Source organism: Oryzias latipes, chromosome 23 (genome assembly GCF_002234675.1).
Source record: "Oryzias latipes chromosome 23, ASM223467v1".
Classification (NCBI taxonomy): domain Eukaryota; kingdom Metazoa; phylum Chordata; class Actinopteri; order Beloniformes; family Adrianichthyidae; genus Oryzias; species Oryzias latipes.
Genome location: NC_019881.2, coordinates 6,339,311 through 6,358,619, shown reverse-complemented (window position 1 = coordinate 6,358,619; position 19,309 = coordinate 6,339,311). Strand labels below are relative to the sequence as shown.

Sequence of the window (19,309 nt, the reverse complement as noted above, 5' to 3'; positions counted from 1 at the left end):
GCGAGAACTGCAGAGCTGATAGCAGGAAGAGACACGCGGGGCGGCTTCACTAAACACTCCGGTTGTCCGGAGTGGTCTTCTGCCAGGATTTGACGTGCCGCGGGGCAGAAAGCGACTTTCTGATGACAGAGAGAGTTTGCGCTCAGTGTATTTAAACACACGTCTACAGTGACGTATGTATTAGAAGAGTGTTTTTCAACCTTTTTTGAGCCGCGGCACACTTTAACCTTGACAAAAATCCCGCGGCTCACCAGCATCCAAAAAAAAAGAAGAAGCAGAAATTCATGGTCTGTATTGATCGACAGCCCCCCCCCCCCCCCCCCCCAATCTCACATGGATTTTTGTGATAATTGTGGCAGAAAAAGGAGGAAGTTGCGGCTGTTTTTCTAAGAGATGAAATAAAAGTTAAATTAGAAAAATTTAGAAACTGTTTTAGAACAGAAACTGAGCGACTTTATCAGCAGAATCAAGAACAAGGAAGTGAAGACTATAACCACTTTCCTATTGGTCAGACTGATGACATGTGATTAAGCCTTCAAGAATGATTGGCAGAGACAGTTAAAGGGGCGGGACTTTTCCTTACACACGCTAAATCGCGGTACCTTCATTCTTATCAAAATGTCTTTAATAGAATCAAATAAACACAAAGAAAAAGTAATTTTAAGATCTTTTATATTCCTAACTCCTCAGTGTTTTATCAGGGCCTGTTTGGATGAACAAAGAGCTGACTTCCTGGAGATGGAAAATGTTTTTAGATCAGTGAATGAGGGCAATTTCTCCACGGCACACTAGTGTGCCGCGCCTCACTTGGTTGAAAAACACTGTATTAGAAGATGTCCGATTGGCCGTTCTGCAAGTCAATCAAGTCCCGTACTTCTCGGTGAGGATTTTGATTGGCTGGTGGATATTAAAGAAGTCCTTTTTTTAAAAAAATCTTTTCTGGCCCACGATCTACCCTCTTGTCCTTGAAGATCGACCGGTTGATCGCGATCGACGTAATGAGCACCCCTGATCCCTGATCTAGTGGGTCTAGATGACCCAACTCCCAATGGTAAAGTGCCTAGGACAGCACAAGGATGAGAATGTCACAATAATAACCTCTAAGAATCTTTAGAAAAAAAAGATTTTTTATTTTGTCTTAACTTTTATTTTAATGTTGAAAAAAACAAGAGAAAAAAATCAAATGTTAAGGATCAGGACCGCACGATCCTGCAATGTCGACATAAGACTACAGATGTTTTCTTCTTCTGTTTGTTTGATGGCCGTTTACTCCCCAGTGTGCAAGGATAGAGCGCCACCTACTGACACCTTATTGACGGCAAAAGCGGCGGTGGCGGCGGCAGCCTGAGGCTGCCCCCCCCAGACATAGTTACGGTAGTTTAAAGAACGCTGCCGATATCCCATACTGTATGTTTATGTAAAAATATGCATATTTGTAATTGAGAGTAAATTTTTTATGTATTTTTTCTCATTTCTGTTTTTTTATGTATGCATATTTATATATTTGTCTCAGTGTTTTTGCTCCCAGCTATTTATTTAGCCATGCTAGAAAAACTGTAAAACAGTTAAGTCAAATAGCATGACGGGACCCACTTGGCTTTGGGTTGTGATCGTCTCACTCACATCATACTTCTGTCTCTTCAGTTCCTCCGTCAGGTCAAACTTCTCCGCCTCCAGTGTCCACAGCCACTGCCACAAATCACTGGCTTTCTCCCTTTAAAGTTCAAAAAGCAAACCGAGAAAATCAAGGATTTGGATATTTGGCATCAAACTCTAAATGCAGAATTCCTCACTTCAGCTTGTCCTCTTTGAGATTTTCGATGTTGAGTGGTTTCTTCCTCTCTGCCAGGATCTTCCTTTTCTTCTCTCGCTCGGTCTGCTTTTTTGCTCCCCGCTTTGCATCTTGCTGCGCAGCAGAGTTCATAGAAAGTCAAGAAGCTGAAAGAAACACATCAAAGTGTTTAAGCTGAGGACCGACCCGCTGCTGAACGCCACCGTACTGCTGGGTCCTGTTGGTCAGAGCCTTCTTCTTCTTGGCCTCTTCGTCCTGCTTCTTCCGAGCTTCTTCCTGCTCTTTCCTCTCCTTTTCTTCCTGCGACAGATTAAACACACACACACACACAAAATCACCATTTCACGTTTAAAACAAAAAGTGAGGAGTGAGTTTCAAATTTGCTTACAATCAAGTAACAATGAAGAAAAACTGTTCAGTTGGCTTATAAGTCTGGTAAAAAAGTAACAGCACACCTGCTTAAAATTTTCATTTTAACCATGCAAAGTGCATTATACCAAAAAATTGAAAGAATTAAGATGTTTTTGGATGAAATCCACGGTAAAAATATTGCTATATATTTTTTAATAAGTACCTTCATTTACTCACTGAATAAATTTGATCCACATTTATAAAAAAAAGAAAATTCAAACAAATTTAGCATTTTTGAAATACAGCTGGTAATTTTTATCAATGAATAAATATAGGTGAGTTTTTCTCACCATAAAGCTTTGAAAATAAGGTCAACCCCCCCCCCCCCAAAGTGTTAATTAAGATTTCAAGGAGGCAGCCATTTTTTATTGAGCAGAAATAGCTCTTCTACTGCCCCTAGTGGCATAAATGTGAACTACAGGGCAGAAAACATGGACCAAGTTGCATCCAACAGGTTTTTAAAAAAAAATGTGATCATGCTAATGAGATAGGGGTCTCAGAAATATTAGAATCAAATATGATAGGGATAAACATATGCTGTGAGAACGCAGCAATTTACTTTCCCAGTCATTCGGTTCAATGGTGTAACATAAGGTTCGGTTTTAAACCAAATATTATGGCATCCCAATATTAACACAGTTTGTAATGTTTAAATGAATACATAAAACAGTTTTTGGTAGGAATATATGGACATTTATGAGTGGAATAAAAAAATACTTTTACATATTTGAGCTTTCCATTAGAATTCTTTTGTTGTCCCACCAAGCTGGTGTAAAATGTTGAACTGGTAACATTGACTAATGAGGTTCAAACAGCAAAACCCTCAATAAGGCTCATAAACATGGAGTGTAGCAAAGTAAATTCATTTTTTGACTTTGTACACCTCAGTTTATTCACAGTCTCCGACCCAACAGTGGATTGACCTACTGTTTAAAAACCACGAAGAAAGGCAAACAGAAATAACCCTCCAGTCCTAAAATTCTGAGCAACAACCGAGAAATAATAATCAGAGCACAAAAAACAACAAAAATATCCATCCCATCTATATTAACTCAGCATCAATTTTTCAGCGATTGCCTGAGCACTCTGCAGGACCATTTTTAAGATGGACAAGTTGAAGAAAAGGATGTCTGAGATTGTTTCATAGCAACTTGCAGCCCCTCCCCTCCTGCTGGAACTCCCAAACTCACCGCAAGGCGAGCCTGCCTCGTCTTCTCCTGCTCAGTGCGGATCCTCTGCTGCTCGGCCCTCTCAGCCCGCCGCTTCTCCTAATCAAGCATGCCCACACGCGTAAACAAAAACACTGCAGTTGTTTGCGAGGTGCAGGCTGCAACACTCTCACCATCATTTTTTTTCCCCCCTTTCCCTGGAAGACTTACAATCCTGTTAACGAGAGCTAGGAGCTCCTCCTCGTCCTTCTTCCTCTGGATGAAGTGGGCCTCGATAAGAGACTGCAGCTCAGAAAAATCCTTCTCCTGACGCTTCCTGTGGATGTCCTGCAGATGTGACAGCAAACGTCATTTTAGAAAAAATTATAGCCACTAATCTGTCTCATATATGCCCTTTAAAAAAAGTTATTGTATAATAACAACAATGTAATTACACTTTCTCTGTCACATTAAGTTTAACTACATCCAATGTAATTAAGCCTTAATTACATTGTAATTATTTGCAATTCGATCATCTTTTGATTTAACTGGAAGTGTTCTGATTGGTCTTTTAATCGCGATCATGCATCAGAATGGAGCGGAGTAGGGAGTTTGTGGCCTATCCAGCTCATTTTCTTTGTCACTAATGCAATCTTTTTCAAGCAGGATTTCTCTATCTGCTCCTGATTCACCGCGATTTGAGTAACGAAATACTCAGAAATGCTATTGGGGGCTTAATTTTCCTTATGTATGACCTCAATCAGAAAAGTGCTACAAAAATTTGCTTAAAAACCCACAATTTTTCATTGGAGTGGTTCTCTAAGGTTGGAAAAACATTTTTCCCATTTAAAACTGGATAATATATAAAACATTGTTACTAGTTTTTTCCGACTGCATATCGCTCAGTTGTGTCAAGCTTGACAAAGTTAAGTATAATACAATTTTTATTAACTTTTTTGTATCGTACAATATTTGAGATCATTTCGTTTTTACTGAGGATCAGATATTGTCATGTTGGCTATGCTGTCTCTGCCTTCTGGCTCTGCTAGGGTGAGCTAAAGCTCTGCTGGGGTTAATAATCCAACCCTCTACAGGAAAGTAGAAATTACACTGTGATATTTGTTTAAAGTAGCATCAATCACTCACATCAAAATCCACCTTCTCTCCCTCGGGGATCTTTGGCACAGTTATAGAAGGAGCGAAAGCCCTGAAACACAACATGTGTACGGTGTAGTTACAGCAATGGCTTTTCTGAATCGGCTTTGCTTAGATTTCAAATAAGAGGCAAAAATTTAAAAGGAAAGGGGAAAAAAACTCACTTTGGTTTGGGTTTGGATTCATCTGTCAGAATAGAAAAAGCACATTTGGATACATGAATGTTAGTTTGACTTATTTCACATCTGATCTCATCTGTTTCAAGCCGAAAACTCAAATTAAAATTCTAAAAAAGTTTTACTTTAAAGTTGTTTAAAAAAGCTTAGTATATCAGCAAAACCAAAAGTGTATTTTTAAATGTCATGGAGGCAGCCATTTTGAATTAAACCCTTTTACTGCCCCTAGTGGAATGATGATGAACTACAGGGCAAAAAAACACACAACAGGCTTTTTAAGGAAAGTTTGGATCATGTTTAGGAGACAGGTGGTCTCAGCAATGCCAAATATCCAACCCCCAGCCCTTTCACACCTCCCACCCCCTAACTGATGGGGATAGACAATGGGAAACAGGCTGAGCACGAAGGCGGTGTGAACGTAGCTTTAGGGTACCTTCATCTGCAGCTGGAGTTCCTGCAGAAGAGGACAGAGGGAAATGTTAGAATCAACAGGCAGAATACAAATCACTTCCCGTTCTTATTTCCCAAACCTGCTCGACTCAGGTCTGATATTTACTTCCTACATTTTCAGGTGAAAACCTTCCGTGCATGTCTGAGGGGGAAATAGCAGCCAATTCTGTATGCTGTGACACGCCGGAGGTTTTCAAAGCGTGCAAAAGTTATTTTTATCAAAGTCTGTTATCGAAAGAAATATAAAGCTAAGAGGAAAACAAGAACTGAAAGATAAGCTGTTTGTATTGCAGGTGTATTCACCTGGAACAGCATTTCCTCACAGTATTCCTAACACCAAGAAATGCCTTAATAAGTATTGTCCTTACGCTCCAAGTAGGTAAGACATCATTAGGATGCATAACTCTGCATGATAAATACAGACATGGAAAGATTAAAGAAAAGAAAATATTACCTTCCTCTGCAGGTTCTGCTATTGGTTCTTCCAGTGGTTCTTCCATTGGTTCTTCCAGTGGTTCTTCCACAGGTTCTTCCACTGGTTCTTCCACAGGTTCTTTGGGAAAGAAAATTCAAATAGAAACAGAACATTAAATAATATTACATATATTTTTGTGTTTTCCATGTGTTTACATGTTATTATCCATCTTCCTGTTGGTTTTTCCCCATACTTTGTTAGATAATGCCTATTAGTACATTAATGCAAGTATTAATCAAACCACTTTGGCTCCAAAATGACCTTAATTTAGCATCTATTTGAAAGCAGAAACATTAGGTTTTTCTTTTTTTATAGTTGGAAAGAAATTCAGGTGTTAAGGGGTTAATTAATGCATTTGCAGGGGCAATAATAGATATTCTGTGGGAAACAATTCAAACAGAGAAAATTAGAAAATATACTGTCACCAAGCTTAAATAACTGTTAAAACTATACAAATTCAATTCAATACTTGGTAAAAACTTGCACATCCCCCCCGAAACAGAAGAAAAAGTAACAAAAAGAGAAATGGTGCAAAAAACCCAAAACATTTCATTTAGAATATTCAAGACTTTTCATTGCAGATTGACATTTTTAGACACTTATTTGGTTACAGTAATCAGAAACAAGAAAAAGAAAAGAAAATAATTACCATCAGCTGCAGAGGAAGGAGGCTCTGAGAAAACACAAAAAAGAAGAAAAAACAGGCTGGTTTTCCAACAATGATGTTAAAGATAGTTATTGAGGTATTAAAGTCCCACTCTGATCATCTATTGATCTTTTTTCAAAGAGTTCTCAGTGGTCTTTAAATTATGTCTACGCCATATTTAGATTTAATCAAAAAAACTGTGTCGTTTTTGTAGAGCAGCAGTTCATTTGAAAATCCCTTCTGAGTCGAGGGCGGAACCGTTAGTGCAGAGCAACCCCGACTCCTCTTCCCGTCACCCATAACTCTGTTTACACGCTCTCAGGCTAGCTTACAGACTCTCACACCTCCGACCTAACATGGTGAACAGTATTGGAGCTATCCAGCCGTACAGTTGTGAACCAACCGTCCAAGACGTACATGGATCTTGTCAACTAAAGCGGATGCATCAGAACGGAGCAGGAGGCTTGTGGTCCGCCCAGCTTATTTTCTACGTCACAGATATGATCCTTTTCAAACAGCATTTTTTCATCTGCTCCTTTTTCACAGAGATTTAAAAAAAAAAAGAAAATCGAGGAAATCTAATTACAGCCTAATTGTCTTTAACTATGTCCTCCATTGTCAGAAAACCACCAAAAACACCATTTACATTGAAGTGGCTCTTTAAGATGCTTACATTTTTGTTTTTTAGAAACCAGATGGTGTAGTTCTATCCGTTTCAGACATATTTAGCAATAGAAAATTTTATTTGTACATTTTTAAAAACACAGATGGAATTATTGTGGAGTGTGAAAGATTCTTCTAAAAAAGACAATTACCTTCTACCTGGGGAGCAGCTTCTTCTTCTGTGCAGAAAAATAATATAAAGGTTAAGGAAGCAAAAATTAAAACTATATATATATATATGTTCAACAAAATGAAAGTACGCTACAAAGAAAAGAAAAACACAGCTGTGCTCACAGATGTAAAACACTGATACAATCCCTTCTGTGGGCAGTTTTGACTGAATGAACACAATATGGATTAGAGGATCAATGAGACTCTGCAAAAAGCCGGCTGGAGGGATTGGCTCCCACTCTGAGCCGTGGGATCTTTGTCTCCCGAGACGCAAAAGCATCTGTGGACAATCGCTGTGAAGAAAGCTACAAACGAGGGGTTGATGTTGATCAGCGGCTGAGCCTCTGGGCTGAAATCTGAATTCAGAAACCACAACAGGACAGTTCAGCGCCGTGCTGTGATGTGATCCACTGGGTCCTAAACGGGCCCAAAATGTGGAGAATTTGAGGACATGTTGGTCAAAACTGCTCAAAACTAATTTTTCTTGGTTCAACAGATTACACATTTCTTATTATATGAACTCAATAACTGTTTAATTTTGATGGATTCTCTCTTTTTGAATTTTTTTTTCTTATTATCTGGTTGATTTTTCTTTCTTTGATTGACAATAATTTTTATAGTTTTCGTCGTTCATTTGAGATCTTTGACCCTTTGTTTTACGGTCACATTTTTCCGTTTTGTTTTGTTTATATAACTGATGACACGGCTGTGTTGTTATGAGATAGAACCTGAAAGTGATGTCAGAACTTTTTCCTTTTCTTTTTTGGTGTTACCTCATCATTTTCCATCTTGCCATAAGTTACTGCAAATACTGGATTAATGACACTCATTTTTTTATTTTAACAATCTCGTCAATTTTCAATTTTATTTTGTCAGTTTATTACTGCAGTTTGCTGCTACCTCGTCCCTGTCTACGTATATTTAAACCAGTTTCCACCTTCTTTTTTATTTCATGTTCTACTTATTTTGTTGTGTAGCTGATTTTTTGAAATACAATTTTCTTTTTTTCAACAATTTTGCTCATTTTACATTTTAGTTATTCATCTACTAGTCAACTTACACTTAACCCTTGTGCTATCTTAGATGACCCCACCCTTACATTGACGTGTTCTCCCTACCATGACAAAGGTGGATAAAGGTGGAAAGATTTCATGTAATCCATGGACACCAGTGAAGATCACAAATCATTATGGAAAAAAGGTTCAGAGCACTGTCTATTGGGTCTAGATGACCCAACTCCCAATGGTAAGAGTGCCTAGGATAGCACAGGGGTTACAATATTACTGAAGCTAAGTTCCCACCTCTGAAAAATGCACGAGACAGCCGAAGCTGAGGGTGTTTTTAAAGGATGTTTAAGAGGAAATAAAAATGTAAATAGCTTAAAAAACTGCTAAAAAGTTTGGCTAATGGTAAAATATCTGCAGCAGGTTAAACTCTTGTGCTATTCTAGGCACTTTAACGTTGGGAGTGGGGTCATCTGGACCCCACTAGACAGTGGGCTGAACCTTTTTTCTTGATTTGTGATCTTCACTGGTGTCCATGGATTACATGAAATCTTTCCACCTTTATCCACCTTTGTCATGGTAGGGAGAACACGTCAATGTAAGGGGGGGGGGGGGGGTTCATAGGATAGCACAAGGGTTAAAAAAGAAGAACTAGAACCTAAAATTATTCTCTGCATTGGCAAAATATGTTAAAGGCTAAAGTAACTGAATGCTTTTTTTTTAGAAATCAATTAACAGTAAAAATAGCAAAATAAAGAATTAAAAACATATTTTGTTTAAAAAAAGGTCTATAAATGACGAAGTCATTTTGTTTATGGATAAATACTCTTTAGATACTTAAAATGCAAACTGATTTGTGGTTGAAGTTCAAATGATGCTAATAATGTTTAATACATTTTAATGTAAAAAAAAACATAAAAATAACAAAAGTTCTAGCAGGAATCCAAAAACAGATACAAACAATCAGGAGTTCTTTGAAAAAAATGGCATCTTTTGTGTGAAAGTATTTTTTTTTACGCTATCTGAACCACTTTGTATAATACGGGGGCTTGTCCGGGATCTCAACCTAAAACCTCTTCCTAAACCTGAAATCGTGCTAATATATTATGCATATTGTAATATCTTGTTCCAAATCACCACAAAACAGTTTGACAAATTTGATCAAAAGCAGTTTAACAAAGATTTAATAAATCCTACCTCCCCTGTCTGAACATCAGAAGAGCTAAAAATGGGAGAATAATTCCTATACAAACATGAAGGATTGGCGCAGATGTGTTAGCATTCAAAGAGAAAACACACTCATGAGGTGTGAAGTGCTTTTCATCACGGGCAACAAACAGGAAACGAGGCGATGCACGCGCGGAGTCATGCAGACGCCTTCCCACCGCTTTGTTTCCACCTCAGCAGACATAATCAGGTCAGCTTCATCTAACAATAGTTCCAGAACAGCAGCAAAGCCCAAAGAAAGCTTCACTTACCCTCCTCCCTGAAAAGAAAAGGAGAAAATGAGTGAACTCGCAGAGGTCTGTCAAAATCAAACACGGTGCAGGCACTCACTGGATCTCCACGACCACTTCTTCTTCATCAGACATGCCGGCACACGCTCACCTTGATCACAGAAGAAAGCAGAACATTGAGCAGATTCGTTCTCGTTAATCACATCTTTTATCATAAAGGTTTTGATTGTTGTCCTTTTTTATTTTTTTTCTTAACAGATGCAGATCCTTCTCTTGTTCTCCTTTGCAAAAATATCTTTTTTACAACTTCTGCTCAAACACACACACAGAACTTTGCTTTGTGCTGTGAGATTGGAAGCCTTGCAGAATAAAACATGATCCCTCCATGGTTCACGGAAGGCTGAAGCCCAGGGCTTCAAACAGCCTCCGGGCCTAATCCTCAGCCATTTCCTATTGGCACTGATCAAGGCTGCGGAGAGCGGCCTGGAGCCCGAACCGCTCTGAACCGCCATCAATACTGCATGCATTTTTTAATGACGGACTGATGTATCTGGAGCCGCGCACGGCCTTTTGGCTTTGATGTGAAACCTCGTAAACAGTTCTCAGGTATTAAAAAATCCAAAGAGGTGCACTTAAAAAAAAAAAAAAAACACGGCTGCGGCCAAAACCCATCGTAGCCCAACATTTCACAATTTTGTCTTAAATGCTTTTGATTTGTAAAAATTTCTGTAAAATAGTTTGATTTTTCTTTGGAAGCTGCTGTTTGTTGCCATGTGTTTTGCGTCATCTTTATGTTGCAGCCTTTGCGCATACGAGATGGGAGACTTTTTGTCCGTTTTGCCTTATTGTAAACACATGAACTTGCAGCAGAACACGGATCAAGCCCACAACACGCATACGAACTCTTACATGTGAATGGAAACACGCGTGACGGCGTTCTATTGCTCACAAGTGCGGATTCCTTTTTTTTGAGACACAAAAGCGAACGCACAAACAAAACAAAAAGCAAATGATTTAAGAAATCAGCCTAATGACAAAAAGAAACAAAAATGTAAATGTTAGTATTTTCCGCACGGTCATTAAATGCACAGTGAAAGTTCAACCAGTGTAACCCTTGTGCTATCTTAGATGACCCCACCCTTACATTGACGTGTTCTTCCTACCATGACAAAGGTGGATAAAGGTGGAAAGATTTCATGTAATCCATGGACACCAGTGAAGATCACAAATCATTGAAGAAAAAAGGTTCAGCGACTGTCTAGTGGGTCTAGATGACCCAACTCCCAATGTTAAAGTGCCTGGATAGCACAAGGGCTAACTTTGACCAATCTGGGATTCTGGTATGGTAGTGACTTATGGGTAGCGTCTCTTTAATTCATGGAAGTGCCAACGGTGTGAAAACAGGTTTAGAAGGAGAAATTGATAATTGCGGTTTGTGTCCGAACTAAATTATGACATCATATTTTCATATTTTACACCTTCACATCCCGGACACGTCAAAAGTTGTTGTAGGTGTGCTGATGTGTCATTTTTTGCATTGTGCTGTCTACGCAGAACTAAACCAGAATGACTTATTGGCAGAAACCGGTATAATGTGTTAACACTGACAGTGTGCAGGTGTTATCATGCAAATCTAAGCTATAACATTTCAAAAAAGTAAGTAAGAGGGACTTTTTATTTTCATCAAAAATGTTCTCAATAAGATGTAAATTATGTGGAACAGGTAAGTTACCCTTCGAAATAAAAGCTTTAATAAAACATACTTAAATAAATGTAACCACTTATTCGCATTAAAAGGTACATTTGACTAAAAAGCGCATGTATTATCATTATTCGCCAAATATTTCTAGTCTACATCTAAATGTCTACACCAGGCGTGTAAGAATGTGCTTCACGAGGGTTTTTGGACGCGCCTTTAGTCCTCCTCCATGATTAATTCTCAACTGGTTGGCACTTCCATGTTTTTGAAAAGGCGCAACTTTATGTCACGACCAATACCAGTCTCTGATTGTTCAGCTGGTTTAACTTGTGATGCACAAATAGACTCAAGAAAAACTGACTGCAAGTGCGTTTACATCATTGGAAGCGGTCGCCTGAACGCACATTTCTGCGCCCGGTGTGAACGTAGCAGCAAATGTATGGAAACTGCAATGCAGCAATGGGAAATAGTAGTTGTAACCCATGTGCTATCATAGGCACTTTAACATTGGGAGATGGGTCATCCAGACCCACTAGACAGTGCTCTGAACCTTTTTTCTTCAATGATTTGTGATCTTCACATGAAATCTTTCCACCTTTATCCACCTTTGTCATGGTAGGAATAACACGTCAATGTAAGGGTTGGGTCATCTAAGATAGCACAGGGGTTATAGTGAAAACAAGAAGAAAAAGGGGTGTTTTTTTTGGACAGAACATAACAGAGTACAGTACATGTGCTCGGAGGAGCCCAACAGTTGAGCTCCAACAATAGCTCTGATATGTTTGGGACCAAGGTCACGTCTGAGAGAATGGACTGGGTGTCATGAGGTTACATGTCAGAATATAGCCGTACACAACAGCTTCTTAGACCTCTTTTTTTTTAACAGATCATAAAAACCAATGTGGCTGTGGAGTGGGGAGAGGAAGGAGAGGGGGGGGGGGGGGGGCTATTTTTAAAAATAATAGGCAGAGCTTCTGAACAGGTGTGGAGCCCCTCCTCCTGACAATGGCTAAAAGTTGGCCATAGTAAATCAATGATCGGGGGACCCATATTCAGAAGGACTATTTTTGCTGTTGCAGGTTTAACATTCAGCAGCGGGTTATGGAACATTTATACAACAATAGCTCTCTAGAGGAGCCGATTTGGACTTTAAGAGATACTTCATCACCGAAACAATAAGATTTTATTCAGACTCGGTGGATAATGAAAGAAAATGAGCTCCCCTGCCTCTTCTTTTTTTTTTTTTTTTTTTATAACAAAACTTTTTTCAAAGTCAGCTAAAATTTCGAAAAACGGCCACAAGTCCCCGCTCCCGGCTCTCCAGCACATCTGCTCAAACCCAAATCGTGTGGTGACCTTGTGCGGTTGGTAATTGCGCTACCAGATCGAGCATCTGATGTCAAAAGTGAAGAGATACAAAGAAGATGTGAAAAGAAATCCATCTGTTTGAGGGCAGAAAGAAAAAAAAAACCACTGACTGGAAACCCAGACAGAATTTACAGTGCATGAGTTCTGTCATAGCTAGAGTATTAAATGTGCATTTGCTTTAATGAATGCGGTCGGTTTCCGTCTGGCTGAAACTGTGGAACAACACGCAGTCTGACAGTGGCAGGAATGTTGCGGGTGCTGGTTTCAGCATTAGGCAGCATTAAGTTAAAGCCTGCGAAGCATGCGACCAACACGACTGTCTCTGGGGCCAGCTTAGCACCTTCTTTGCCGGCATAAGCACTGTTTGAATCCGAAAGCATGAAACAAATAAGGAAAAAAATCCATTAATAAAGAGATAAAAAAGAGAAATCTATTGTAATTCCATAATAACATTGAAAGTCTAACAAGAACCTCCGCATGTTTTCATAAAACCTTCATTATTCAGCGTTAGTCCCATTGATATTTGCCCTTTTGTTACTTGTGAGGTTAAGTCAGGCTGAACTCTTACCTCCAACAATGCGTATCGCCCGAAGAGGAGATTGGATTAACTGGAAGTCTTATTCTTGCACATCCAGACAAAGAGAAGTTCAATCAAGCTCCCCCAATGCCCCCCACTCCCCACCTCAACCAAAAGTCTGTCATGTGGTTCCATATCTTTTCCATGACTGGCTGTGGCAGGCGGTTCTATTGTTGGAGGCAGAAACACGAGTTATACCTTGAAATAAATACTGCTGTCATGTGCTCATCATAATTTGATGAGCACATGACAGAAAAACGGAGGGAAAAAAATAACAGCCATCACCTCTGAAAGAACTGTTGCTAAGAGTTGTTGAAGTTCTGACTCTCCAAGTCCAAAAGCATGGACGATTGGTTGCTTTGACCCTTGTGCTATCCTATGGGGTCCAGATGACCCCACCCTTACATTGACGTGTTCTCCCTACCATGACAAAGGTGGATAAAGGTGGAAAGATTTCATGTAATCCATGGAAACCAGTGAGGTTCACAAATCATTGAAGAAAAAAGGTTCAGAGCACTGTTTGGTGGGTCTAGATGACCCCACTCCCAATGTCAAAGTGCCTAGGATAGCACAAGGGTTAGAGGAATTTCAGAGGAGAGTTTGGGATGTTTTGTACTAATTTTTTGGCTTTGTGATGGACAGGCGTGCTCAAACAGACGCATGAATCATCTGAGGATATAACCCACGCTGCTTTGCAAAAACAAAACTGACCTTTTTCTCTTTAGGGCCAATCATTGGCTGTTGAAGCTTTAATCATACAGTAAGCTGTACACACATGTACACACATGTACACACGTATGTGATGCACGTTCAAGAACCCGTCTTCACCGCATTCTAAAATGCGCTTTTAGCCCACGGTGTTCACACTGGACTGTCGCTACCCGATACATTTACAGAAAGGTTGGAGAGGCTCGTTTCTCAAGGCTTTTTTCTCTCACAGCTCTATTCCGATAAGAATGGCATAGAATTCTGCTCGGGCACAAACCGCAACTATTAATTTCTACCTTCATGACTAACTTTTCAAACGGTTGGTACTTTTGTGTATTGAAAAGGATGCTACCAATATGTTACTACCAAATCCAATCCCTGATTGGTCAGTGGTTAACTCGTCTATTGGCTGAACGTTTTGTACATAGATCTCAAAAACGGGACGTAAAAACGTGCGTAGTGACATGTGAAACCAAGAGATTTGAACGTGGAAGCCCATAACGTGACTATACATGGGTTTACATAGACTTTTTATTGGAAGTGGTCGCTTGGACGAGGCCGGTGGGAACGTGGCGTCAAACCTATAGGGGGCACACAGGTACCCAGCATGAAATCTAAACACCATAGACCGCTTGATGGTGGAGAAAATGTTCTTGCACATTTTCTTCTTGGCATGCTGTAGGTGACAGGTCATACTAAAAACATACAACACGCAAGGGAAAGTGAGGGTGAAAGAGGTGAGATGCAGACATATTGTATGGATTTTTTCTGCAGACTGTCCAAGGTGTCAGAAAGGGGGCCAATGACTAGACTGTGATGCAAGAGCACCACCTTCACGATACAGGTTCTGTCACCCCCCCACCCCCCCCACTGTGCTATCCCATTGATCCCATAGGAAAACACAAGGGGTTTTCAGAAACTTTTTATTGGACGTAGCCGCTTAAACCCGTGTTGCAGAGGGTGGTAGGAATGTAGCTTTAGTTTATTCTTGTTTTTTTTGTGTTAAGTCGCAATAAATCAGAAATATCAACAAAAATATTAAGATTTATGATTTGTGTTTTACAGTGGGGCAAAAACGTATTTAGTCAATTGTACAAGTTCTCCCACTTAAAAGAGGATAGAGGCTTGCAAGTTTCACCATAGGTATATCTCAACTCAGACAAAATAAGAAAAAAAGAAAAGAAAATGACAGTCTGATTTTTAAAGAACCTATTTTTAAATTATGGTGGAAAATAAGTATTTGGTCAATAACAAACGTTCAACACAATACTTTAAGTATTGTCAAAACTCAACACAATATGAACCTGTAGTGATGCTTCGGACGTCATCATGTTTACCTCCTCTAAATGAAGCATTATTATCACTAATTTAGGTTAAGTTAAGGGTAGACCAGCAATCAAATAAAGAAAAGAAATTTGCCAAAAACTACAGATTTCCTATTTTCTGACTTAAACCACCTTAAATGAATTGAATTCTTATTTACGTGGTGTCAAATCTTTTTGACACGGAGACATGAAGAAGAAACGGAGCAACATGAAATACTTCAATGTCTTTATTGTCTTTATTGCTGCTGATGAGTCAAAAGTAAAATATTCAAAACATTCATCCAGTTGGAAAGTCATATGAAACTGGCAGAGACTACAGGTAACATGTTTGGAGGCTTAGCACTACACAAACACGTGTTAGGTTAAACAAACGTAAAAGAATTTTTAAAAAATTACATGGACACAAGGTTGTAGAAAAAAAAACAGCATTATGAAATGATTAAAAACTCAAACGTCACATTTGTCACTTTGATACAGATTTTGGTCGAGCTCTCCTGCTCGTTTTCAGGAGCTGTGGAATGTGATTGTCGCAGCAGAAACATTGATCAATTTAATGCCCTGATGAACCGATCGTGTTCGTATCAAAGCTGGTGCTGCGCGTGAATAAACACGTCTTTCTGTTGCTGCCAGGCTTTCCTGGACACTTTCAAAGCTGCTTCCAATCCTGAACCCTCCTGATTTTACTGCAGGAAGGAACGCTTTAGGAATGTGCATAGAGACAAATAAGAAGACAAGAGGATAATAGGAAGGTGACGGCTTTTCACATATTCTTTACATTAAAAAGAAATAAGAACAACTACAGCTTTAAGCAGTGAAAGCACCACGTGCTTTTAAAGAGGAATGTCTGAAGATCCAAAAAAATAATGTAAAAAGCAAGATAAAGATAAAAAAAACACATTAAAACTTAAATAAAATGACACAAAAAGATAATAAAAGTCATAATGGCCTTCTGGATTTGGATACTAAAAACAAAGAAGAAGGAGAAATACTTTTTATTCGTGAGTATACTGATGTTATAAATGATTCGTATGATATTGAAAATAATCATGTGTGCTAACTTATATTACTGAGACCGTTGCTGCTGCTGCTGCTGTTAAGACATAATAAGTGAGTTCAGCTACTTCTATAAGTGCTTATATCTCTATCCTGAACAGGTGAACCGTGAATAAAATACCGTGTGTGAAGCTTTAAATATAAATAAAGGAAAATCTTCTGAAAGAGGGAGAGGACTGGTGTCAATCGTCTCTTTGGAAGGTGGATTTCTGAAGTTCATCCACTCGATCAAAGCCTGAAACACAAAAATCTGAATTCTTCCCGGCAGGGTTTCTTCTTATTTTTTTTTTAACTGATTGATAATCACTATTGTCCAAATTTCACAGCGTTTTGACTTTTTAGGAGGCAAATAAAACAATAATATTAATAATAATAATAATAATAATTATTTTGTGCAAAGGCACTATACTTGGCAAACCCTGGTAATGTATGCTGTTTCAGTACAGTGCGAGGACGGCGTCCCGTCATCCTGTGGTGTTAGGGATCATCATTTGGTTCTTGAGGAAAAAGTCACAAGAAGACTTTTGGATTGTCGTGGTCCCCAGCTTTAGTGGCTCCTTCAAGACATTAGTGGCCCATACCTGAAAGAAAGCAGTCATTTATAGCTTTATAACCATTTTGGGGCTTTTACTCACCTTCAGTGAGTGCTTTTAATTTGAAACTACCACAGCTTTGGTTTATTTTCTATCAGTTTTCTATTAGTTGTTGTTAACTGCCAGATCCTCAGGACGTTTGATCACGTTATTTAATCTTACATCTAGTTTTTAAAAAATGTTTTAATTCAAATTTAGTCTTTTCTGAAACTTTGTTAAAAGCTGAACAAAAAAGGCATTTTTAAAAATAGTCTTTCAATATTACGTTAATAATAATAAAATTTAGATTTTCTTAGCTGTAAAAAATCTTCTTTTATTCCCTCCCGTAGCAGTCTTGGATTGTTGTCGCAATTTATCCATTTTACCGCACCTTTGAGCCAAAAATCTTGGGATTAGTGAACAACCCTCACAAAAAAATGGGGCTAAATTCTCTTCTCCGCTTCAAAACATACTTTTTAAATCCATCAGCAGAAACTAAATACACACAGATATTTAAAGGAAGTTTTGAAATCATTACATGATCTCAAAAGTGGTGTTTCCCTGTTTGCATAATTCCTTACCAGAATATGGCCTATTAAATATGAGATAAAATATGAACATATCAGGAATGTGGGCGTGGCTAACAACAAACCTCAGTTGCCACGGAAATCCAAAAGTTTACTTTTGACAGGCTTTAATTAGTCATTTCTTTTCCCCATTTTATAAGCTAACTTAAGTATATAACTTAATTTAATAATGGTGTCACTTCCTGTAGCAACTTTGCTAGCTGTAGCGTTAGCGGGATTAGGTGCAGTAAAACTATGAAAAAAATCTATTATTTAAATATCTAAATATTTGGGTGTTATAATACCAATAGACGCAAAGATTTCATCCTAATTTATTTTTGTTAAATAATTTTGTGTCATTTTTTTCATGTGATTGACACCCGTTACCTGTTGCGCAAACGCTAGCTTTAGCGCTATTGGGACTCGATGCACAAAATCCATTTTAAAACACGCTTATTTAAAGTAGTTTGTGTCACAGAGCTTTTCTTTAAAAGACCAACACCTATAATTGCTGAGTCATTGCAGCCCTGACAGATATAAGTGGCTTTCTTCTACGTCAGTGTCAAGTTTCGTCAAGTGATTCAAGGTTGGGACAAATCTTCTGTCATCCTTTACAGGGATGGGGCTCTAATCTCCAGCATAGCAGCCATTAATGTGAAAAACCCGCCTGGCAAGAGGCCCCCCCTTCCAGCACTCATCATGTCTGAGCACCGACAGAGGGTCTGAGGGGCATCACGCCTGTGGAGCATGTTTGGAGAGGTGGAGCAGGCGTGTGCGCGTGATCCTAAACGCTAAAACAGCTTCGGGGCGCGCCGACACGCGTGGAATCCTCCAACCTCAAAAAATAAAAAAATAAAAAAGAGGAGGAGGCGGATCTCAATTTAAAATAGCAAACAATGTTAAAGTGGCATCTTGCAGCAGAACGAAAGGCCAAACGGGAAAAAAAAGAGAAGGCTTCAGGCTGGGGGGTGTGGTGGGGTTATTGACTTTGGTCCAAAAAAAAAAAAAAAAAAAAAAAATCAAAGCTCAAGTGCCAACATCACACTTTAAACAAGGAGGCTCCAGTCGGAGTCTGAGAGCCCGGATATTTGTCCTCCGATAAGCTGGAATGCACCGCTGCGAGTGGGGAGCCGGAGAGGGATCGTGTGGAGCGCCAGCTGTGGGTTTCAAACCTCAGTGAGCACTGCAGCTCTGACCGCCTCGACAAAACATGAAGTTTGTGCTTTTAGAACAACTGAAGTCATGAGTGAGACACTGTAGTTTCAGCCAGTTTGGGGCCCAAGATTAGAAAACAAGCTCTGGGTTGGCCCAACACGACGTTCAGGCAGTTTTAGTCATCAAACTAATTCAACTAAAAGACCTTTGTGAGGTTCTGGTCGTCCATGTTGGAGCCAGACGACGCCAGTAAGCAGTGATTAGTCCAAATTGGTCCAAGTCACAGTTTCCATGGCAACCACCCTGGCCAATCAGGAGTGAGCTTGTTAAAAGGCCACACCCCTACCACCAACGTGGGACCATACTTTTTTTATTGTGGCAGCTGATTGGTCAGCTTGTAGCTTGAATGACCTGTACTAAGAAAATATCATAAAAAGGTTTGGTTTATCAAGGAAATGTAAAAAAAAAAAAGGTAGCAGAATAAGCAATAGCTCTTTATTTCTTAAAATAATTCTATGGGATTGTGGCTACTTGGACAGTGACTGGATGTAAGAACTATACTGACTGACTCCTCACCCTTTGCTTTCCAAAGGGGGAGGAGTCTTTCAGCTACGGTATGACTCGACCAAAGAGTTACGGTTGTCCAAAGAATGTGAAGTTGTCTATTGTGCCTGATTCCAATCATTTTGGTTTTTAAACCTGCTTCAATTTGGAAGTCAAACAGTCTTCTCATGATGG

General features: G+C 39.2%; 2 protein-coding genes across 9 annotated transcripts in view; both read right to left on the bottom strand.

The window, feature by feature from the left end:
- LOC101158987 (troponin T, cardiac muscle isoforms) overlaps nucleotides 1-13,313 on the bottom strand; it is a 28,337-nt gene extending 15,024 nt beyond the window's left edge. Inside the window, exons 1-14 of one of the 2 annotated variants that reach the window (XM_023952302.1) lie at nucleotides 13,184-13,313; nucleotides 9,649-9,699; nucleotides 9,570-9,577; nucleotides 7,069-7,095; nucleotides 6,257-6,280; nucleotides 5,587-5,685; nucleotides 5,116-5,136; nucleotides 4,671-4,692; nucleotides 4,498-4,558; nucleotides 3,583-3,699; nucleotides 3,394-3,471; nucleotides 1,979-2,092; nucleotides 1,794-1,906; nucleotides 1,624-1,714 (exon numbers count right to left, since the gene is read on the bottom strand). In XM_023952302.1, coding sequence (XP_023808070.1) covers nucleotides 1,624-1,714; nucleotides 1,794-1,906; nucleotides 1,979-2,092; nucleotides 3,394-3,471; nucleotides 3,583-3,699; nucleotides 4,498-4,558; nucleotides 4,671-4,692; nucleotides 5,116-5,136; nucleotides 5,587-5,685; nucleotides 6,257-6,280; nucleotides 7,069-7,095; nucleotides 9,570-9,577; nucleotides 9,649-9,683 — 810 coding nt within the window. In that variant the 5' untranslated portion in view covers nucleotides 9,684-9,699; nucleotides 13,184-13,313. The remainder of the gene's footprint in view (nucleotides 1-1,623; nucleotides 1,715-1,793; nucleotides 1,907-1,978; nucleotides 2,093-3,393; nucleotides 3,472-3,582; nucleotides 3,700-4,497; nucleotides 4,559-4,670; nucleotides 4,693-5,115; nucleotides 5,137-5,586; nucleotides 5,686-6,256; nucleotides 6,281-7,068; nucleotides 7,096-9,569; nucleotides 9,578-9,648; nucleotides 9,700-13,183) is intronic. The other variant, XM_023952303.1, reaches the window with a different exon arrangement.
- A 2,121-nt stretch (nucleotides 13,314-15,434) lies between these two features.
- Nucleotides 15,435-19,309, bottom strand: part of LOC101158738 (non-muscle caldesmon) — an 81,022-nt gene continuing 77,147 nt past the window's right edge. For all 7 annotated transcript variants that reach the window (XR_002293119.2, XM_020714285.2, XM_020714283.2 and 4 more), the window contains one exon: nucleotides 15,435-16,859. Coding sequence is in view for 6 of the 7 variants with exons in the window: in XM_020714285.2 (XP_020569944.1) it covers nucleotides 16,846-16,859 (14 nt within the window). In the remaining variant the exon portion in view is untranslated. The remainder of the gene's footprint in view (nucleotides 16,860-19,309) is intronic.